This window comes from Hoplias malabaricus, chromosome 17, assembly GCF_029633855.1.
Source record: "Hoplias malabaricus isolate fHopMal1 chromosome 17, fHopMal1.hap1, whole genome shotgun sequence".
In the NCBI taxonomy this organism is placed as follows: domain Eukaryota; kingdom Metazoa; phylum Chordata; class Actinopteri; order Characiformes; family Erythrinidae; genus Hoplias; species Hoplias malabaricus.
In genome coordinates, this window is record NC_089816.1 from 6912852 (window position 1) to 6937778 (window position 24927).

A 24927-nucleotide genomic window follows, 5' to 3' on the forward strand; every position below is an offset into this window, starting at 1 on the left:
CGCTTCGGTTTCACATGTCTACAAAGTTAAATCTCCCCCTCAACTTCCCATCACTGCAAACTAGTAAATGCTTAGAAGAGTGCTTTCAGAGAGAGAGAGAGACAGAGAGAGAGAGAGGCTATAGTGTTCTAACATCAGACAGAAGTGAAAAATGAAGGACTGCGCGTCTGAGCACTGTCTGAATCCAAAGACATGAATAAGTGAAACTTCTGGGACAAGTCATAAATAATAACACAATGGAAAGGTACAGTGTATATGGCGCTCCCTTGTTTAATCAATTTAAAGGATGAAACACTGCAGAACTAATCCTGCTGACTGACGCTTGTTCGAGTTTAGATCAAGAACATTTTGAGATGCACATTTGTCTTGCATGCCTCTTTACTCCAGGTGAGCAGGGTTTACACACGGGAGCCAATCATGCGTTTGATCTCATGAAAACCATGCTCATAGAGAGCAGACTGGCATGTAAAGTCAATGTGCATGCTGAAGGAATTTTACTTTTCAGCCAATTAGAGTCTTTCTACCTTAATAAACATCTGAGAAGAAACGGACAGAACGGACTGACTTATTTAAATTAGATTTAAATGAGGGGTGTGGCAACATACATTTATGAAATGCTGTACCTCTGTTATGTCCCTTTGATCCAACACTAATTAAATACAGAAACCAAAATTGACCATATTGATGTGGATTCAAATCAACTCAATAAAGTTTTATTTTGAGTACAGCACAGGGGACGTTGGTAACACTTATGAATCTTGTATTAATAACGGCTAATGAATGCATTCATAATGTATAATATGGCACACCTAATACCATATGATGTCAGATTTCATAACACATTATAACTGTAAAGAAGAACATAGTAACCATAACAAGGGAGTATAATCAATCTTTTGAACATGACATAATGCATTATGGAACCTGTATATATGAAGTTCTACACTGATTTTAAATTGTGTCATGCTCTGAATGTAGCAGATATTATTAGTTATTTTGTTTACTGCATAAATACATTAATAACAACACAGTATTCATAGACTGTGTATTCTGGAATTTCCTGTTTTCTTCCTTTTGCGTGTCTATTGTCCCTAATTTCTGTGTTAGGAATGAATATTTATATTCATATCAAAACACCTCTAATGAAATATGCAGTAGTGCAGTTCAGTCAGAATGTATGATATTGAGTATGGATAGAGCAGTTGAAAATATGGAGGCTTACTCTTTCTACTTTATCTTATTGAGGCCCTGCTGATGCATCCTACTGGAGTGATCGCTGAAGGTCCAGCACTTATAGCCCTCATTATCCCAGCTCTTGGTCCTGCTGCATACACTCTGCCTGCTCTCTCATGCCCCCAACCCCCTTCCACTCTGATCCCCCCATTAGTATGCACTCAGTGAGGAGGAAAGCGTACAGACGTGGGACAAAGTCATTATGATGCCTCCCTCTGGTCCTCTGCCCCAAGAGGCAAAATATGTGCAGTAAAATGCACCAGCCCCACCTCCTCCATACCCCCCCCCTACACAAAATAAAAAAAAAAAAATCTGCACCAATGGCTCATGAAATTTAACAATCGCCACAGGATCCATGTCCCTACCGCCAACTTCAGCCCAACTTTTGCTCCTCACTCTAAACTTCCAGCAGTCATTCAGCCCTTTGAGGTCTACTCTACGTAAGAAGAAAGAAGAGGGTAAAAACATAGCTTTTTCAACTCTTTTGTGTATGCTTTTATTCATCTGAGATTTGATGGAGAATATAAATCATTAGAATGTTTATTTGCATGCTGCAAGTGCTGCCCTCTGATGTCAGAATGGCAAATGAAATACTTTCTTTCCTGCACTGCTACATGAATATAGCTCAGAGATGTTACACTATGATGTTACAGTCTATAGAACATGTACCCAGAGTCACTGGACGCAAGGCAGGAACAAAGCCTGGAGGAGTCACCGGTCCTTCACAGGGCGACACACACTCACACACTTACACCTGTGGACACTTTTGAGTCGCCAATCCACCTACAAATGTGTGTTTTGGACCGTGGGAGGAAACCGGAGCACCCGGAGAAAACCCACATGGACACACCAAACTCCTCACAGACACCCGGAGTGGGGCTCAAACCCACAAGCCCAGGACCCTGGAGCTCTGTGACAGCAAAACTACCTGCTGCTCCACCGTGCCACCTCTAATAGTAGTTCAAAAATTATGCATTATGTGACAGGGGAGGCATGACTAAATATAATGAAAATATATAGAAAACTGATGAATATATCTGCACTACAGATGCTCTACAGAACCATTTAAGAACATTTGGATCACCTATCTAGTATTAGCAAGTTGAAATTTAGTAACGTTAAACATCCCTGTCATAAATGCAATGAGTCCATTATATTTAGGTCATTTTAGTTTTAAGTATAAAAGGATTTTTTTAATGTGGTTGATAAAGTAAATTAAAAAAAAAAACCCAGCTGTGATGTTCTCCCATTTGGAAACAAAGCTTATAAAATCCAAAAGTGCAGATCTGAACTTATCTGTTCACAAATTACTCATTTAATTTTGTAATTACATAAACTAATTGTTACTTCCCAGAATATGGGTCTAATCTCTGCCGCTTCTGGCACTTACAGCTCATTTATGGCACTGCCAGTTGTTGTGTGGGCTGAATGTTGCCCAAGTCTCATTAGCCTAGCTTGAGTTGGGTTACGGCATGTGTTGTGTGGGCCAGACATGGGCCAAATGTCAATTTGGCCCAGATTTGTTCCACAACACACCTGATATCTAACTCATATAAAGCAGACCTGTGGCAGCTAAACTGACACTGAGCCAACACGTCAATGAAGGCCAAATGTGGGCCATAGGAGAACTGCAGGTGAAGGCCACATTTGGGCCAAACATGCATTGCTGTCTAGGTTATAATATATGTAGCTATTTCATATTATATGTTGAATCGCAAACACAAGGAGGAGTCTCTACCCAGGGTTGAACCCCCACACATCACAGAGAGAGATAAGACAGTGACCCGAGGCTTTATAACCATTGTGGTTATAACAAATCGGCACAAGGAAACACTGGACGGGGAGAAACAAACACTTGCAATACAGACCCGCGCTACACGGCTAGTCTACTCTACTGGACACACTGTGGAAGCACACAGTCTCTACACAGCCAAGCTAAGAAGAGCTAGGGCTAGCGCTACGACACAGTGCGGACGGACGAGGTACAATACCTTTAACAGCCTCATCCCAATAGTCTGCAATAGAGAGAGCACGCAGAGAAGGGGAACAAAAGTGCGAGGTGAGAGGCAGGACACAAATGCAGCTTTCAAAGTCACACTGCCTGGCAAAAGTCTGGAGGCATCCACCTTTAACATCAAAATGTGTTTCATAAATAAGCATGTGTTCTTTTTGAAAGAACTGACATATGAATGACATTAAAGATTCAGCAGGTTTATTTAGAGTCCCAGATGTAGATTATCAGACCATGAGGGTTGTATTACCGTTTATGTTTATCCAACATAAAATACAAAAAGGGCAGAATATTATTTTAAATATACAGACACTGCTGGAGCAATATCATATCTCCGGTTTTGTTGCTTTTCATTTTTTCTGACAAAATCCATAATTTGAAAACACTAGCTGCTGTTTACACTTTGTCAAATTCTCATGAACAATGGATCAAATTTACCCAAAAGACTTTTTGGAGGTACAACTGTGAGTTCAGACAGTAATTATATGTTTTCATGATTGCCAATTATAAGAAGAATTACTTACGGGAAAAAAAAATAAAAAATCTCATAATTGGTGTCTGGCTGTTACATAGAGAACATTGTATTTGGCCCTGTACATCTGTGAGGGATTGTTTCCAGGACCACCTGCAGATAACAAAATATGTTGCTGCTCAAGCCTCTTAGATAAAATGGCTTAATATTTACATATAATTTATGCATATTCTCCCATAAAATTTTAATCATATGTAGATTATGAAAATACCCCAAAATATATAAATAATACATAAATAGTTTTTATAGACTACTGTATAAAATAATCACAAGAAACCTTTCTTCATCTGTTCAGCACAGATAACTAGTGAATGAAGAAAATGGGGGATGAACAAAGCTCAGAAAAGGGTTCTGGAGAAAGGATCTGTGAAATGGTTGGAAGTTACAACAGATTATATCTACACAACGCTCATGTAGATTCAATATAGTGCTTGATATGTGGCAAATTCAAATATTCCTTTCAGAACATAGAAATATTACTTTTTAGAACTAGAGATTTTTTTTTTTCATCTATGGTTGGTTATGAATCCACGAATGCAGAAACCCACAGATATGGAGACAGTATATGATTTAACAATTGCTTCAGATACTGCTACTTACTTCAGAAGGACTTTGTTCATATGAAGAGTTGTTGATCACTTATTATAAATTGTATAAAACATTTAATAGATCGTTTTTATAATTTTGTTGATATGGTCCCAGATACCTATATGTGGTATTGTTTTCCTTCAAAATGAATCAAGGTAGCCTTAAATATGTTCAAATATTTCAGCCTGACATAGGGAACATGTGCATTTTTAAAAACATTTTTAAAGGAAAAGCTAGGTGTCTCCAAACTTTGCACAGACAGTGCGTATGAGAGCATTCTCAAAAGGATGTAGCTCATCTTTGAAAAGAGCTTAGAGGGCTATAAATGGAAAGTGATGGCTGGCTTTTTGGCTTTCTCTGTGGAGTCGGGATGACAATAGCCAGACGGCCTTTCAGTAAACAGCAGGGGGGAACAAACTGAAGGCAAGAGGTTGTTCAGGTTGGTATATACTTCATTTGTGTCACCTGTGTCATCTTGAGAGTGACAGACTCCCTCTTCCTCTCTTTCACTCAGACAGGTACATATATACACATCCTCTATTTTTCTCTTTCTCAAACACACACACACACCCAGACATTGACAAAAAGACATGCTCATGTTTTAAAAGTCTATTTTTAAGAGAGAGAATTCAGGGGCAAGTTGAAAGTGTGACTTATCAGGTGAAGACATCTGTAGCTTTCATCTGCTCTTCTTCGATGGAGACTTTTCATTACGTGAGCCCACTCACCTGTCTGCTCCGTCTGCTCTGTGATCAAACGCCAGCCAACTCCCCATTGAACACCAGTCCTAGGAAAAGCACTAATGCTCCTCAATTCCTCAATGCCTGACCTGCCTGAGCTCCTTCTATTCACTCATTCTATCCTGTCCCCATCTCTTCTAATACTCTTCTTAACCTCCCTGGCTTGGAACCTGTCCCCTTTTTCCTCCACATTAAAACCCCTCAAATCAAACTCATCCCTGTATCTCTCTTTCACCAAATCCCCTTTTAAAACCCAATCTCTCTGCTCTTATTAGTTAAGCCTTCTGTGTGGCTCTCAGATGTGAGTGAGACTCTTTTTCTAATGTATTATTCCTTTTATCCACAAGCTCAAAACTTGCATAACGACAGTTTCTGTTTCATTAGAGTCCTTTGAGTGACGTTCTCTGCATGCAACTCTCAACAAATATAAGAAAGAGAAAGTGACTAAAAAAAAAATAGAATCCAGTCCAGCTTAATTTAGATTATTCAGTCAGAACACTTTGAGAAAGTGAGCTTATAACAGAGGCAAACCTACAGAGTCCATGCTCTTCACATTTTCATGTTATTCCCAGCCCCAGATCATAATTGGTTTCAAACCTGAACATGAGATGAGAATTTCGATGATAGCGAGAACATCATTCAGAGGTGGTAGATGTGCATAAAACCTTTTTGTCCTGTAAAAGTGTTTAAAAACTGAAGAAAAATTTCTTTGGGCTATTGATCCAGATGGTCTATTATTCAATAATTCATTATCTGTAACCGCTTATCCAATTCAGGGTCGCGGTGGGTCCAGAGCCTACCTGGAATCATTGGGCGCAAGGCGGGAATACACCCTGGAGGGGGCGCCAGTCCTTCACAGGGCAACACATACGCAAACACATTCACACTCACACCTACGGACACTTTGGAGTCACCAATCCACCTACCAACGTGTGTTTTTGGACTGTGGGAGGAAACCGGAGCACCCGGAGGAAACCCACGCAGACACAGGGAGAACACACCACACAGACAGTCACCCGGAGCGGGAATCGAACCCACAATCTCCAGGTCCCTGGAGCTGTGTGACTGCGACACTACCTGCTGCGCCACCGTGCCACCCTTTTCAATAATGCTTTTTTAAAAATCTATTTTTAAGTATCTTGTGATATTTGGACATTCTGACAGTATTTGTTCAGTTAAAGTACAAAACATAAAATTTGCATCAGTAAAGATATTTTTTCCAATTTTTAAACAGATATATTCTTGGAACATAAATCTGACCAAGAGTCACACATGAGGTAATAAAAGACCAAATCTGGGTAATGACTTGGAACACAATTGCTTTGATAGCTTTGTCTGGCTAAAATGATTATCTTTATTGGTGAATTGTTATGGCTGTAACCACTGTTAGAACTATTACAGTATACATTTCTAAGGTATTTAGTGCTTAATTTTCTGATTAAAAGAAAATTACATGCTCAAACCCCTAAAAAAGAGGGACAAAATCATGTGACTATAAATAATGAAGTTTAAAAATATAAGTGGCAGAAAACGGGAATTTATTTCATTTTTGAGCCTTAAAGCTCAAGAAATACAGATGCTTCAAAATCATACTTGAATACAGTAACAAAAGGAAACCTTTGACAAAGGAAGGTGGCACAAAGAGCAGGAGACGGAACCACTTTTAAAAATGAGGCGTTTGAGTTTAAAGAAGTTTTTCAAGTTTAAAGAAACTCTGAATAAGGCAAAAGTTCAATAACAGGAAAGAACACTGCGTCCAAGTCAAACGCCATTTTGGAATCTTTATTTTTAAGAGTGTAGTTTGTTGCTTTCTCACCTCTGGGCTTCAGCATAGCGTCTGTTGAATTAAAGATTAGGGAAATCTTAAGGCATGGACTCTGTAGAGCTGGCACTGCTATAAACAATCAGCGAGTGTCAGATAAAGTAAAGAAGAGCTGCATCAGCCCTCCCTGTTGTGTGTAGCTCTAAGTGAATGAAGCAGGATTGTGCGTGCGTGTGTGTGTGTGTAACAGGGAGAGGGAGGTATTGAGGATTGGATGTGTTGGCCAGGTGCCTACCAATGGTGCAGTGTTCTCCATTCCAGCCCTGCTGACACTCGCACTTGCCGTCCTTGCAGGTGCCATGCTTCACACACAGTGGGTTACACACACGCTGATCACACGCCTCGCCTGTCCAGCCCTCCTCACATCGACATGAGCCGCCCATGCACACGCCGTGAGTGCCGCAGTCCACGGAACACACCTCTAAACAAACACATAAAAGTAAAACGGTCACCTTTGAAATTGTAACACGAGATTCCTAATGAACAGTGCCACGATTTAATGATTATTTCAATGATAAATGATACATTCTGTATTGTCAGATTTTTTTAATGACTATTAACTGGATAATAAAAAAATGTATTATATATAATGATTTCTACTTCATATTTTTTAAAATTTAAAAACATTTTGAAGTATTTACACAAATATCAAATGAATGGTTATAGTTATTATTCAATGCATGCCTCTTTTTTAACTATCAATACCAATATTGTTTTTATTAATTACAAAATTACAAGGTTTACAAAAAGGAAAGAATAAAAGACATAAATCAATGCATACTTTAGTTTATAATTCTGTATAATCAAAACACAAATCAAAACAAATCCAATTTTTAATATTGTTTCAGAGTAAACAAAATTACAGATGTGCATCAGACATGGAGCTTTTATCAGAAATATCCAATGTGTGTTAATAAACATCTCCATGCTCTTGTTTGGTAACAACCCGTAACTCTGGAAAAGCGCTTCTGGAAAAGAATGAATGCTGGTACTGACCCACAGAGCAGTCAGGGCCCATCCAGTTGGGATCACAGCTGCAGAGGCCTGTGTCTGGGATGAAGGCTCCATGACCATGGCACTGGTCAGGACACTGGGCTCTAGGCAGTTCGCAGTGTGCTCCGCCCCAGCCTGGCTTACAGTGGCACTCACCACTCACACAGATGCCATTATTAGAGCAAGTTGGGTCCAGACAGTCCACTGCGCAAACACACACACACACACATAAAAGACACAACAATTACTCACTTAGAAGGCTTTGCTGCTTTGACGTACAGTGTTATACAAAGGCCATTCATCATTTATATAACCTCAAGTCAAAAGATCCATTTAGTTATTAATTTTTTATTGTTAGGAACAAAAACAAAAGGCAAAAATACATTCAGTAAAACAATTATACAGATTAAAAAGATTATACTACATAAGATTTTATTTTATTTACACAGTGTCTACCCTGTGACTGCCAAAGAAATCTGCAAAGATATTTTCATACTCTTGCCAGTATTGACTTGAGTTTTTACGCAATAATCCAACACAAATTCAGTGATGTAAGTTAATTGTTCTGAGAAAAGCAGCTTCTATCTTTGTTTATATATTCATTAACATTTTAGCATTTAAGAAGTTACATTTTTATTTACAAAAGAGAAAATAAATTCAATCAAATTAACTCATGATTATCCTCCTTCACAATATGTCCCAGAAGTCTACAGGAAATACTTGAGCACACAAGCATAAAAATCCAAATGTGCAGATGAAAAAAGCTAGGCCAGTGGGATTAGAAGGGTTGGAATGTTTGTATCTCTCTCTCTCTCTCTCTCACACACACACACACACACAACCTTTAAGCTGAGCATGAAAAATCAATGTCCTCCACACAGTAGGTTGGCAAATGAGTGTTTCCTCTCTAGTGCCTTTCATACTCACATCTCTCTCTCTCTTTCTCTCTCTTATCCCCCCACCTCCCATCTCTCCTCCTGACATTCCACCACCCCTGTTTGCATGTCAGCTTCAGATATTGCAAAGAAATTGACATTGACTGTCAAGCTGCCAAGGAGATCAGGCTGCTCAGGCTAGTGAAAGCCATTTGACAAATTAGCCGCCCCCTGATCTGGCTTGGGTGTATCTCTCACCCTTCACTTCCACACCACAAAGTCATCGCAGAAGGCTGTTATGTTTAGGCTGCAAAATCACAGCATCATGGGTATCGATTTATGTGTCTCAGCCACTTCAGGTAAATTGTTTGAGCGCCTATATCGTGTTAAATATCAGATTTAAGGAAAGGGATGGAGGGATGAAAAAAATGCTGGATTAAAAGGGGGAAAAGCACTGACCTTGTGGTCCAAGGAAACTCTCACACTTTCCATCCATATATGTGTTAGAGCTTTAATCAGGACTGAAACTTAAATTTGTTGGAACCTGACCTCATCCACAGCAACTTTTCATTTTGATTCCAAAGTGAGATTGAAAATAAAAATTGCCCGAACTGTACTACACCCAAAAAAAATCTAATTAAACCCCATATTCCAAAAGACAGTGACTGGTAATTATAATATCAACTGACGAAGCAAAAACAATATAAATAAATAAATAAAGAAAGAAAAAACACTTACATACTTCGATTTACACATAGAACTAAATAAATGCTGTAAAAACACATTAATTGGTCTTATAAAAATAGCATAAATTGTAATATAGCATTGATATTTCTGGTATATGTAAATACCACACTAAACGGCGTATATTAAATGAATGACTGAATGAATAGGGCAGCATGGTGGCGCAACAGGCAGTGTCACTGTCACACAGCTCCAGGGTCTGTCTGTGAGGAGTGTGGTGTGTTCTCCCTGTGTCTGCGTGGGTTTCCTCCGGGTGACTGTCTGTGAGGAGTGTGGTGTGTTCTTCCTGTGTCTGCGTGGGTTTTCTCTGGGTGACTGTCTGTGAGGAGTGTGGTGTGTTCTCCCTGTGTCTGCGTGGGTTTCCTCTGGGTGACTGTCTGTGAGGAGTGTGGTGTGTTCTCCCTGTGTCTGCGTGGGTTTCCTCCGGGTGACTGTCTGTGAGGAGTGTGGTGTGTTCTTCCTGTGTCTGCATGGGTTTTCTCTGGGTGACTGTCTGTGAGGAGTGTGGTGTGTTCTCCCTGTGTCTGCGTGGGTTTCCTCTGGGTGACTGTCTGTGAGGAGTGTGGTGTGTTCTCCCTGTGTCTGCGTGGGTTTCCTCCGGGTGACTGTCTGTGAGGAGTGTGGTGTGTTCTCCCTGTGTCTGCGTGGGTTTCCTCCGGGTGACTGTCTGTGAGGAGTGTGGTGTGTTCTCCGTGTCTGCGTGGGTTTCCTCCGGGTGCTCCAGTTTCCTCCCACGGTCCAAAAACACAGACGAATTGGTGATTCAAAAGCGTCCATAGGTGTGAGTGTGTGAGTGTGTGTCACCCTGTAAAGGACTTGCATCTAGAGATTCTGGGTAGGCTCTGGTACTACCGTGACCCTAAACTGGATAAGCGGTTTCAGACAATGAATGAATGAATGAGTGAATGTAAGGAAATTTGTCTTTTAAGAGTTACATGGAAATTATAAAGAAATAACCTCTGAGAAATAATGTGACATCTCCAAATCCACATCTGTTTCAGCATTTTTGATAAACAATGACCAAATCATTTGAATCCCACTGTCTGGTCTCAACAAGTATTTCATGTTCTCTCTCTTACTAGTTTTCTTCTTTTCCCTTTTACCCTTTTTCACCTTCATGTGTAGACTTTTTTTCCACTCTCCACCAGTCTGCCCTCTCACTCCTCCTCTTTCTCCTCTTCACTCATCTCTCACCTCACTGAGCCTCCCCTCGCATCTCTGTCCCTCACTTTCCCCGGCTAGAAGTGCTTTCTCTCTCTCTAAGGGCTTCGCAAAATGGCTCTCGCACTTTCCGTCCAGTCTTTCTATGTCTATCACTTTCTTGCCTCAGAGAAGCCAAACTCCAGCAAACACTGAACATGTCGCAGGCCTGAGGTTATTTTTTTTCTCAGCAGCTGGATCAATAAAATGGATTGTGATCCTTTAATCAAATCTCTGTTGTCTTTTTTTTGCTGCAGTGCAAGAACAGAAGGATGGTGAGAGGAGACGACTCATTCAGAAAAGAACTCTCAGGAGAAACTGTGTGTAAGAACTGCACTGCTCTTCCAAAGCTTGGAACCTTACTATTTCTAATGTTGTTATTTTCAGTGATAACTTGCGTAATGTAGAATTAAACGCTATAAACTTTACAGATTAAAGTATATTTATATCCATCCATCCATTATCTGTACCGCTTATCCAATTTAGGGTCGCGGGGGGTCCAGAGCCTACCTGGAATCATTGGGCGCAAGGTGGGAATACACCCTGGAGGGGGCGCCAGTCCTTCACAGGGCAACACAGACACACACACATTCACTCACACACTCATACCTACGGACACTTTTGAGTCGCCAATCCACCTGCAACGTGTGTTTTTGGACTGTGGGAGGAAACCGGAGCACCCGGAGGAAACCCACGCGGACACGGGGAGAACACACCAACTCCTCACAGACAGTCACCCGGAGCGGGAATCGAACCCACAACCTCCAGGCCCCTGGAGCTGTGTGACTGCGACACTACCTGCTGCGCCACCGTGCCGCCCTAGTATATTTATATGCATAGCTTTATTTTCTCCTGTCTGTATGGTACTTAGGGGCCCTCATTTCTCTTTTTTCCCTCAGTTATTTTAAGTGTATATATATTTAATTTAATTTTTAAAAGATAAAAGATTATCCCGTATCAACTGTTCTCTGAAATATCTCCTGAAAAATGAATAATTCTTCTGTTTTGTTCAGTTTGACTGAAAATGCACTCAAATGAAAGGTAGTGAGTGAATGTGAATGTTATACTACAATACTGTGTAATACATAGGTGGGTATTTAACAAATTTCAAATTTAGGAACCAATCGATTGTTTACCCACGCATACCCACACACCTTCTGCGCAGTTCTCTCCCTTGTAGCCCAATGAGCAGACACAGGTTCCCTCTGTACAGGTTCCATGGCCTCCACACTGAGGGTCGATGCACTGGTTTATTGGAACATCACACTCCGGCCCCTTCCAGCCACTGTAGCAGATACAGGAGCCTTTATCATACTGTCCATTACCACTGCACAACACTGGACATGCAGCTGAGAGAGAGGAAGAGAGAGAAACACACAGAGAGAGGGTGAAAAGATGGAGAAGGAGACATAGAGAGAGAGAGAGAGAGAGTGAGAGTGAGAGAGAGAGAGAGAGAGAGAGAGAGAGAGAGAGAGAGAGATGGATATGATTAGAGCAGTTCGTGTGAATCTAGATTTGTTGACACATGAAATATTTTCTTCTTCATTTCAGTATTCCCTGAGTAACATGTGCTCATAGCCAGTCGAAGAATGACAGAGGTAAACTGCAGGAGCTGAAGGTTCACTGAGGCACAATAAAAGTCACAATAAAAGCGTGTGTTGAAAGCTTTGATAAAGATTACTGACACTGATGAGTCTTTCTCTCTCTCTCTCTCTCTCTCTCTCTCTCTCTCTCTCTCTCTCTCTCTCTCTCTCTCACACACACACACACACACACACACACACACACACACACAGTCTCCGTCAAATCAAAACCAAACAACTCATCCCATATCCTTGTCTGGTTAATCCATTTCAGGGTTATGCTCCAAATAACTTTTTCTTTTTTATGTCCATTCGAAAACACCAAACTTCATTGATTTCAGTTCCTCACACATTCTTTCTTTGTACGTTTTCAGATTAAATTATAAAAATTCATATACAAAAATACAATTTGTGTTATTAATGAGATTAATGAGATGAGATAAATGAGCAAAGAGATGTAGCAACAGATGTGCTCGTTAAATTTTTTAGCTCTTGCTTATTAGTCTGAATCCATATAACAATAAACCCTTTATCTCGAGCACCTTCGATGATGCACACGCACACACACACACACACAACACTCAGCAGTCCACTAGGTTGTTTACAAGGAGTGGTGTTGCGATGGTTGCCGCTGGCAACACAAATTTGCAATTTACTTTAAGAAACGTTGCTCGAACAAGTCCCTCAGCTCCATCAGACAACAGCTGACTGCGATGGATTCACCTTGGGCCTCAAGGCCCAATCAGAGTGTTCCCCTTGCACTACATTACCCATAACCCTCCCTGAGGCCTCAGAAGCAGGCATACTGCTGCTAGTCCCTTGTTGGTGTTATCTACAGTCTTTTTTCAGAGTATTCCTTAGGGTGAAAGAGGCATTCAATAACATTCCACACTAACGGCACACATTCGCATGCAAATATACACACTCGCGCGCGCACAGACACACACACATGCACAGGGGAAAAAGAAGGTGACAGAGATAGGAATAGGCATAGATAGATAGAGAAAGGGAGCAAGTAGGAAGGTCAGATCTTTGCACGGAGGAGTAGATGGCAGCAGGGCTAAGTTGAAGAAAACTCTAATGAAACAAAATGTAATCTAACAGTGAGGTAACTAAACTATTAATCACAAGCCTCCCAGGTGAACAATGGAAGATATTGGCTTGCATGAACCCACATCCATCATCCAAATGCCTCTGAGACGCTTAATGGCCCCCGGCCCTACTCTCTCTCTCACACACACACACACACACACACACACACACACACACACACACCAACAGACATACATCCCAGAACACAATACCTCATTTCCAATCTTTTTTCAAAACACTTAATGCAATGAAATGTGTTTATTAGTTGGACCTGTTTGTGCTAGTATTGTAGCTCTGTGCACACACAGCAGAGAAATGATAAGACCCTTGTCTCTCTCTCATTCTCCCTCCTACGTACACACATGTACCCGTAAGCCCTTCTAATGGACGAATGGATCTTAGGGGCCAATGCAGACTGTTTCTCTGTGCGGTGCAGTAGCACCTTGAGACTAACGGCCATTTCTAATGTGTATACTTCCTTGAGTCCCTAAGGTGCTGCTATACAGAAAACCATTCAACAAGGTCTCAGTCTTTGTTACAGCCAAAATGAATTGCAAGAGACCCTTATTGTTTCTTACTCTTTACAGCTATTTATTTCAGTGGTTGATGTAGTGGAGAAAGTAACACAGCTTCTGGCACGCAATGGCAGACTGGTGTTCGAATCCTAACTCAGGTAACCACAGTACCTTTGAGCTGCACTACATTTATAGCATCATTAAAGACGATCTGAATGAAGTCGCTCTGAATGAGGTTGTCTTCAACGTGGCTTAGATCTAAATGGCTATTCATTCTTAGAATCTTTCTACAATTTCTTTACTTACATTTTCCCAGTATGGGATGAGTTTTTGTCTTTAACGAGACTTTAGGCATTGGTTATTTTGTAAGTCAATGGACTTCAAGTAAAAATAAATGATTAAAAACAATTTGAAATGTATATGTAAATAAAACACAATCAGAGCAGTCAATTCTTAGTTTCAGTATTAACATTTAATAAATAAATAATTTAGATCTCTTTACGAATATATACAATTTCAATATGGTACTTTAAATAAATATAAAAAAATAAAAAATAAATGTAAGTAATTGTGTGCTTTTTTATTTATTTATTTTTTTGGACATTCTTTCTGCACTCTTCTCTATGAATATCACGCGTATCCTAGCAGGTCTTCCTCTTCACGTCTGTGTGTGTGTGTGTGTGTGTGTGTGTGTGTGTGTGTGTGCGCGAGAGTGAGAGAGAGACAGAGGTCAGTGTGTAATTGGAGGGTTACCTACCTTTGGAGCAGTCCATGCCATGGAAGCCGGGGAAACAGTGACACACTCCTGAGACACACTCGCCGTTGCCATGGCAATTCCGTGGGCACTCTTGCACCGAGTCTGTGGAAGGGAGAAACACCCCTTGTGAGAAAAACGGTGGCACATACAAAAGTGACAAGTGAAAGTGGGATGCTTCTGTGAAGGGAACTGGCTATTACTCTCATTCTAGTGTCGTTCTCTCCCTCCCTCCCTCCCCCCACCCCACTTCAGGCCATGTCCCATTTCTTGAGGCCTTCATCTGTCTATCCCTGCCGGGAACTGCTGCAGAGGAAAACCCCATTTCTAATTCTCTTTATCTGTTTGTACCTCCAACGAGTCCATAACACACCAACAAGCCTTACATGGATATTACCCCAAAAAATCCTTAGAAATCTCAGAGATTTATGATAGAGATGATGATTCATTGAAAGTCTAATGAATTAGAGCGGATTGAAATGGAGGTACCAGTCACGTCAACGTTGTGAGCATCAGTTAAGCGAACGTGAAAATTAAGTACAGCTGAACACAGCCAAAACATTTTCTAAAGTCCCGTCTCATACTTTTAAAGAAGCTGACAACAATTCACATAATCCCAAACCCTCTGAATGGATCATACAGGGATGGGTACAAAGTATAAAAAACTCAATTTATAATCGCTATGTCATTTTAGAAATGCTGTCACTCTTGTTTTATTTAGATCCATCATAAAGCAATTACTTATTAATGGATAACTGAAAAGAATAAATGTCTTATTTTTACAAAATATAAACAGATCGTCTGCTCATTAAATTTTAGCAAAAAAAAAACCAAAAACATATATTTTAGTCATTCATTCATTCATTATCTGTAACCCTTATCCAATTCAGGGTCGCGGTGGGTCCAGAGCCTACCTGGAATCATTGGGCGCAAGCCGGGGAATACACCGCCAGTCCTTCACAGAGCAACACAGACACACATTCACTCACACGCTCACACCTACAGACACTTTGGAGTCACCAATCCACCTACCAACGTGTGTTTTTGGACTGTGGGAGGAAACCGGAGCACCCGGAGGAAACCCATGCAGACACAGGGAGAACACACCACACTCCTCACAGACAGTCACCCAGAGCGGGAATCGAACCCACAACCTCTAGGTCCCTGGAGCTGTGTGACTGCGACACTACCTGCTGCACCACCACCTGTCTTACTCCACTGCCTCTCTTAGTAAAAATAAAAAATGCAGCAATATTTTCTAAACAAGGACATTTATCCGACAGTTGAATTTCACCAGATAACATGATTTAAACAGGTCCAAAAAGTCTAGATGAATAAATGTCTAAAAAATACCTTGCATATTGATAGTTTTTCTCACTAAGATAGAGGGCCATGATGTCCTTTGTCTTCTGCAAAACAGTGCTATAGTATTATGATGCACTCCCATAATTTAGAGGGCCAGGACAATTCAGGAAAAAGAGCTGGGCAAAGCATACAATCCAGTCATAAAGCAAATGATATCAGGAGATACATTACTCAGGCTTTCAAAGGTAAGAGTTATACACAGCCAACAAGAGAAGAAAAAAAACATTTGGTGCATTTATCGCATTATAGTTATAGAGCAGGTAGCTGTCTAAACCTTGAGGCTGTCCACAGTTTATTGTTAAGATTATTTGAGTGCTGATGTGTGGAGTCCGGGCTGTGTCCCAAAAGTCATTTTGAACTGTACCCTGTGTGTGTATGTGTGTGTGTGTGTGTGTGTGTGAGGTCTCACTAAAGTTGTAGAACCAAAATCTGGTGGTCCTCACTATATAAAGTATTAAATGTTAAGGTGAAGTCATGTTAAGGTTAGGGGAGGTTTAGATTATGATAAGAGTCAGGGTTAGGTAAGAAGAAGTCAGGGTGAAGATTCGTGAAATGAATGAAAGTCAAAATATGTCCCAACAATGTACAAAACAAACTGGTGTGTTTGTGTGTACGGTCTTCTTTCCCAAAGGGCCAAATGAATGAATTGTTCTGGTTCAGAAACAGCATTCAGCATTTTACCATCTCTCTCTCTCTCTCTCTCTCTCTCTCTCGGGCCTGGCATCATTATTGATACAACCCATTCAAGAAACTACAAAGCATGTAATTAGCCATGAACATTAGCACAGTTGATGTGCATAAAGTTAATTGGTGTGATATCACTTATTACAGTTACCTCATCATGTGTGAATATTCATAATATTTCCATATGTGCAAGGGGCTTGTTTCACTTAAGATTAAATGGCTGTAAAGTGTTCTTTTCTTTCTGAGAATGAAGGGTGAAGAAAAATAAATAAATATATAAAAAAGGCCACAATGTCACACTCCATTCTTCTAGCCTACCCCCTCCCAGTCCCCCAATCCATTAGCCTAGACATTTTCATTCCATTAGCTAACCTTATGGGTTACCTACAGGTCCTCACTGGATGCTTAATGTTAACTCTGTAAAATATATTCTGTTATTCCGGGTTGTATTAATGTTGATAGAAGGCTTTTGTACTGGTTCAACTGAGCAGCCAGCTAGCATGGTAAATGTTGTCTACAGAATTTGTGTGCACAGTGGAATAAACATGAGTGTGTTGGTTTCATAAGGTGCTTCAGATCTAAAGGAGGGCTAGTGTGTTGTGCTACGTTCTCTTGTCACACTGTAAAACATAATGCACTTAATATTCTTTACAGCTCTGTTTTTCTCCAAACTCTCCTAACCTCTCCCTCATTCATTCAGGCTGACACTGCATTTTTCACACCAGCTTTATTGTTTTTATATATATAAATTTTTTTATGGCCGTGCTGCAGTGCCATCCATACCTGACTCTGTGGCAAATGAGCACACATTGGTGGATGGCTAAATGTCAATATAAAGCATATATATTATTGATTATTGTACCTAAAAATGAAATACAAGCTGAAACATAGCCTTAACCATGACCAAGATAAAGAGAACACAAATATCCAAAACCAGACTTTTCCAGTTCTTTAGCTTCTGAAAGTGCATAGCATTGGCAATTGGTTCTAGATATTGTTCTAGCTCTTCTAGCTTCAGCTAAATTCCCAATTCTCAGCAGTGATCTAAGGCTTCATTCACGTGTACATGGATATTTTTTGCTGTTTGTTTTTTTGTGTGTGTTTTAGGTCACTGGAAAGGGACTATATGTAAAACTCCATCCATGATGAAGGTTCTGTCTTAAAACATCAAGCGATTAAAATAGAGCAGGTTCTAACACTGCTAAAAGGACTAGTATTAGATGTTTACAAATACATAGAAAAAAAAATAGAAATCACTTCAGCGGTAACTGCCACTTGCAGCACATCCACAACACAATCCTCCGCCCCTGACACCACTGAATTTTGACTAAAACCCAGTTGGACCTCTCGCTGGTGGGAAAATAAAGTGACTGCTGCAGAAAGAAAGAGCGATACAAATTTAATTTGTATGGACAACATTGCAAGGACATTGCTTTTGTCGATGAGCAATTTGCTTCTGCTGCACATAATGAAGAAGAGAAGAAAACTCATTTAAGCTCCATTTAGGCTCCATTTGTGTCCTATGTCTCCAGTGTTTTAGATCTTCAGTGTTTTACAATGTTCTAGAAATCTCAGGAAAGACCTAAATTACCAACTCTATTCTACATCCTGAGTGTTCTAGATATTCAGTGTTCTATATCCCGTGATGCCAGTTCTACATGTTCTAAATCTTCGGTGTTCTACAACAACAGTTACTTGTGTTCTCAGCTGAGCTTGAAATCTTCTAAAGTGCCGTATGCGTTAATAAATCTAGTGTTTAACATTCTCTGTGTCCTAGATCCTGTGCTGCGTTCTAGACTCTTGTCCCTATTCCACAGCCCCTAATCTCTCTGAGGAGTGTACAAAAAAGGAATGGAGACGGGAGTAGATCTAAGAGCAAATGATTCACTTTCCTGTGACTCAACCCTCCTCCTCTGCGCTCTTTTCTGTGGCGCTTCAATCCTCTCCGTACCCTCCAAATACAAGTGGAAAACAACTTCAAGTGAATTTGCAGACCAGTGGGGGATGCATTAATGGAAGATTTGGGGAGAGATGAAGGCACTGAGAGCAAATGTGTGAGTGAGTGTGTGAGTGGGTGAGTGGGAGAGTGCAAGGGAAAATGACTAACCTAGTATTGCTGTACTGAAGGACACAGACTCCTTCTCTTTGCCATCATTGTAAAAGGCCAGATGCCACGTGCCCGGGTCCAGATACTGAACAAATACAGCTTCGTTTAGCACCACCGTCTGAATACTGCGTCTTTCCCGAGGAGACTCAACCACACTCCACTTCTCCTTGCCATCTAAACGCTCCATATAGTCATACTAACAGAGACAGACAGAGAGAGAGAGAGAGAGAGAGAGAGGTGGGAGCAGAGGGACAGAGAAATAACACAGTGGGACATTATAATTTTTTTGGCTCTGTGGGTGACACTAATACAATTATTGACAGATTTGGGTTGATGGAATTTAGGAGCTCATGGTTATCCACTGGTGAACTGATCACATGCTGATGCACATACATAAGAATGAACAATATAATATATGCTTAAGATGCAGCTGTATGAAATCTGAATTTTGTCATACACATTTTTCTTTTTTTTAAGGCTATTGCTAATCTTACAGACTGAATAAAACTGAAAAGAAGTGTGCAGGGCTCTTATGCCAGATTAGAGTATTAGACATTAGACCAGGGCTAGACAGCAGTTTACCTGTGCATGGGACGGGGGAAGGCCTTTGCGGATATAAACTCCAAACAGAGCATCTTTGCCCAGAGAGATGTTGAACTTGAGAAACTGTGGCTGGCTGAGATGGAGCAGGGACCTCCAGAACACTCCTGGTGGGACCTCCTGAGTCACCCGCCGTCCCACCTCCATATCACCTGTGTCTATACTGCTGTTCCGAAACGCCCACGGACCTGAGGCAAGGAGGATAAAGTGGAAAATCAAAAAGCAATAACCTATTCCCTCTGTGTTACAGAACACATCTTTAGCAGTTCTCGGCCAGTGAAGCATACAGAAACCAGAACAAGCATTCTCTTTGTATGGCTTCCCAACGCTGGACCCTGCACAAAGAAACCAAAACCTGTCAAATAGATATAGAAAAAGACAATAAAGGGCTGGACGGCAACTTCAGAAACGGAGTTATTCATTCCCAGTATCACACATACATCTTGAGTAGAACATAGTTGGAAGTGAATAAACAGTCAGATATATCTCTGAGGAGATATATGGAGTTTCCTTATGATGATTGTCAGGTATCTCACATCCAACCTCTGTGCATTAATCAGAAGAAGCTGGCACTAACAAAAGTGAAAATTCTGACATAAAAAACTGTTAGTGGACTAACACGGGCATGCGGTTCTTTTATAAAATCACTTGCAGCTCAGTTGGTGGACAGCCATTCTCTTATATAGCTAATACACATTCTACAATAGCATTCTACAGATCATTAGGGATGCTTGTTATGTACGGTTAACTCCAGATTTAAAATATCTAGATGTTTTTAGGCCTACAGGTATTGTGGATTATTTTCTCCTGTTTGTAATTGTGTTGTTATTATTATGCAGGACACAGCTAAGAAAAACAAAGGTAAAAGCTGCTTTTATACCTGTATGGGTTTACACTTGCTGTGGCTGAGACGGCAGGCCTCTTTCGACACAAAAAAAAAAAATATATATATATATATATATGTGTGTGTGGCCATATAACACACAGCTCTGAGTGAAACAGAGAAATAAAATAAGCAAAAAATCAGAGGAGTGTAGTAGTGCTTGACTCATTGATATACCCATGGGGAACTGGGCCTGTGCCAGTGGTCCCAGCTGGGAAAAGCAGGGGAAATAACGTCAATAACCAACTGTGGCAGCTATCTGTCTCTGTGTCTGCTTCTCACTACTTTTTTTTTTTGAGTCTTCTCAAAGCTAAAAGCTTTAAAGGGAGCTCCAACACTGTGAGAGTGTGTGTTGTCTCCAGCCTGTAGCCTGTAGCGCATGTCAACAGAACACAGGCCCTGTTTACCCTCCTAATCACACACGCTGTTATCCACTTCTGATTTAATGGAAAATCCTCTCGCTGGCTTTTTTTTACCCCTCTGTCTCTCTATCGCTCCTCTCTCTCTCTCTCTCTCTCTCTCTCTTTCTTTTTGTTGCTGCCGGCAATGGCTGGGCATAAGTGGATGCAGCATGCAGCAGCTTCTCTCTCTCTCATTTTGCTTTTTTTTTGTGGCAGAGACTCACACACAACCCACAGTCCTTCTATAATCAGGTCAGTTCGACGCTGGAGACCACCGCCCTGACAGAGGAAAGCCGTGAAAAATGGTGAGGAAATGAAGAACAATGAAAACACAATCAGGAGGAAGTAGCCGTCGCTGGAGAGTAGAGAATCCCCCCCACACTCATTAACACACTGGAGCTTGGAGAGGGCAGAGAAATGGAGCGAAGGAGAGAAGAAGATGATGCTCCTCAGGGAATGCTGGGTGGTTCCACTGCTGTAATAATAGGAACTCCCTGGGATGCATTCATTAGTTAGAGCACAATCAAACAGCACAAAAGTAGTATGACACAGAGGAACATACAGAACCATATATGTACTGGAGAGTGCAGATTAGTTACAGCTCACAGTTAAATAGCATGGAAAATTCAGAGCAAAAACCCATAACAATACGTATAGCATTAAAAACTCCTGAGGGAAAGAAAAAAAAAGAGCGAAGGAATCTCATGCGTCATCTCCTCAAGATTTAGTAGAGATTTAAGTACCATCCCAGTCTGTGTTCACTCATCTGCAGCTGAACTAAAGACAGGAACACAACTATTTCTCATTCAAGATGATGAACTTTCTTCAGTTCTGATGCTACAAACAGCTATTACCCTGTTCATCTTGGCCAGAAGTGTATCTAATGCCTCCTTTTCATCCTAAAGGGATTTTAGAAGAATCATCATTAAGTCTCCTGCGCCATCAGCAAGCAGCATTTGAGAAATGACTTTTTCCTCCGGGTTAGCCTGAGCATAAAGCCGAGGAAACATAAAGAAACCCAACACAGAAAGCTAGAAATACATCACAGTAGAGACATCACAGAATATAGTCACGTAACTTAGATTAGAGACAGAGATAGAGATGGTAGAACAAAGCTACATAGCACCCAGCATAACACAGAACAACATAGCGTGAGATTAACCTGAGCATAGGCATAAAATAGAAAATACAGCACCATAGGGGATCGTAGAAAAATCTGCAGAAAGACGGAGTGATAGAGAAACATAGAAATGATGAAAAAGCAACACTAAACCAAAGACACATCAGCACACAGTGCATTAACAAGGTGTACTACAATGTACTACACATAAACAAAAGAGGTAGAACATATTATTCTATATGTTGTTATTCATATGCACATGATGTATACAAATAAACTGCATATGTTAAAATGTGAGGGCAGAGTACTGATGATGTCACCATGTTAAAAGGTGGAGATTTCAATCTTTCCATATGAAGAGCATTTCTCCCAGACCACATTTAAACAGGAGAAGAGTACACTTCAAACTCATCACAAACTCATTCTTCAAGCAGTGCGCAAACTCTAACCTCTTTCTGTTCACAGAGAGACGGAGGGAAAAAAGTGAGAAAGAAAGAGATGTGCCTTTTGTAAGAGCAGGTATATATAGTACTGTGCAGAAGTTTTAGGCACCTATCAAGTATTTTATACCAAGTTATTAAACAGCATATTATTGCTGTGAGACGAGAAGACCTCTCTCTCTCCAAAATGGCCCCTTCAGGAAAACAAAAGTAGTTTAATTAAAGCAGTTTTGCACTGATCCTCACTCTTCAAGAATATTTCCCACATTGTGAAGAGCACATAAGAAAAATGGTAGGCTTTGTTTCACAATGATGTATTGTTGCAAAAAATGTAAACAAACATGAATGCAGTTCAAATGAATGATTAATGATTTCATTTCAGGAAGAACTGATTTGCCAGTCAGATACTGTATGATAGATAACTACAAATAACACTGGGCTGCCATGAGGAGAGCTTTGGACACGCTTCTGTAAACTAACATACTTAAGATTTATTATATTAATGTTATTAATACTTATATTAGGGTTACTTCATTATAATTATGTGTAAATATACACGCAATGCCTAGATTAATTTTAATTATTAGGTGCAGAGAGAGAGAGAGAGAGAGAGAGAGAGAGAGAGAGAGAGTAAGTGTGAGTGGACAGGTGGCTGGTCAGTGCTGTAGGTTCAGAGGGAACTGACTGAGTTTTCCTTCAGGTTTAGAGGAAATGTGTCATAGCCAAGGACAGCTGCTGGCAGAGAGTGTGCGCAAGTGTGTGAGAGTGCGAGAGTGAGACTGTGTGACTGGGAGGCACAAACAGTGAATGAAAGTAAAAGAGACAGCGAGTGAGAGAGAGATAGACAGAGACAGGGTGGGTATTAGTGCATTGAATGTATACGCTATGTGCAGTGCCTCTGAAATCTTATAAAAGACATAAGAGACTGTGAGACACTATTAATAGAGCAGGATTATTGCATGCGTGCTGTGTCCACAGTATACTGCAATAATACAATATTACACACTTCTTCTCACACAGCCCACAGAAGAGCTGGAGCTGGGAGAATTAAATATCCACTGAAATACATGAAGCGTGAACTTTCCTCACTTTAATCATAGAGCAGCTGAAACAGCGTGTATCGTAACAAAACTCTCTTATCTTCAAAATGGTAACTTTAATTTTATTCCACATCTGTTTCTGCTGGTTTTTGGTCATGAATGTACACACAACGCAACGGACACTGTTTGAAATAAGATTTAAATGGAAAAAAAAAGGTATGAGGTTTTGATATGACAGTGATGATATATACTGCTATGATTCAATATGAGAGTTGCAGAATAAGTTAACCACAGAAGATATGAGTTCTGTCATCTTGTCAGATAAAGGCAGCGTAAGTTCAAGTCTAACACTGTGTCAGAACATCAGAGAGTCTTCATGGTCCAGTCTGTTCTTTCTAAACCCTTTTATGTCCCTTGCCGTTGACAAATGGCTTTGTTTTTCAACTGAAGATGAAGCTCAGCAGATGTAAAGCCTGTATGGCACTGCAGGAGCTTTGTGGCTTACCTCTTCCTCCAGGGGGCACTGCCGTTTCCTCTCCATTGCTTGGCAGACCAGCACCGAGGCCGTGGTTCAGCATTGGACCGTCCACTGGCTTCAGCTGCCAGTTCAGCCCCAACAGGTTCATAGCTGGGGTAAAGAATAAAAGAAACAAAGGAAAATGTCAGCAAAGTATAGTCTGTTCAAAGAGACAGCTTTTCAAAACTGAGTTATGATAGAAGTGAAGTTTGGAAGAACTACACTGGAAACTCTGTGAAAACCTCCACAAACGTACAAGTTTTTGTACTTCCCTTTGCCTTATGCGTAGTTCAGCTTATTGGTGTAGTTCTTTCTTTTGTCTATAACAGTGGGGATTCTATAACAGTGGGGATCTTTGTGTAATGCAACAACTGCCCAGAGACAATGCTCTAGCGCAAATCAAAGCCATAAATCACTGATCAAACAAAAACAATGCACAAACTGAGATGTTTAGTTTTTGTGCAGTACCTGTGGATTTGTTGGGAGAGTCTAGAACCTGGGGGCCCAGACCTTTATTTTGAGAGGACAAAGCTCAGTTTGCTGTAGATAAATACTGCAATTTTAAGCGGAGTATATAATATATTTTATTTAATACACACACACTGTAACCACATATCTGTAAGCACTTATCCAGTTCAGGGTCGCGGTGGGTCCAGAGCCTACCTGGAATCATTTGGTGCAAGGCGGGGACACACCCTGGAGGGGGCGCCAGTCCCAACACACACACTCTCACCCCCGCCCCCCCCCAGACACTTTTTGAGTCGCCAATCCACCTGCCAACGTGTGTTTTTGGACTGTGGGAGGAAACCAGAGCACCCGGAGGAAACCCACGCAGACACAGGGAGAACACACCACACTCCTCACAGACAGTCACCCGGAGGAAACCCACGCAGACACAGGGAGAACACACCACACTCCTCACAGACAGTCAACCCGGAGGAAAACCTACGCAGACACAGGGAGAACACACCAACTCCTCACAGACAGACTCGAACCCACAACAGGTCCCTGGATCTGTGTCATTGTGACACTATCTGCTGCACCACTGTGCCGCCACATATATATACATATATATATATATATATATA

At 40.8% G+C, this 24927-nt stretch overlaps 1 protein-coding gene across 1 annotated transcript in view; it reads right to left on the bottom strand.

Moving 5' to 3' along the window:
• Positions 1–24927, bottom strand: part of tenm2a (teneurin transmembrane protein 2a) — a 114965-nt gene that overhangs the window by 30539 nt on the left and 59499 nt on the right. The window contains exons 4-10 of the mRNA XM_066648498.1: positions 23828–23950; positions 19421–19626; positions 18839–19034; positions 14686–14787; positions 11893–12087; positions 7923–8123; positions 7162–7347 (exon numbers count right to left, since the gene is read on the bottom strand). Of these exons, the coding sequence (XP_066504595.1) occupies positions 7162–7347; positions 7923–8123; positions 11893–12087; positions 14686–14787; positions 18839–19034; positions 19421–19626; positions 23828–23950 (1209 nt within the window). The remainder of the gene's footprint in view (positions 1–7161; positions 7348–7922; positions 8124–11892; positions 12088–14685; positions 14788–18838; positions 19035–19420; positions 19627–23827; positions 23951–24927) is intronic.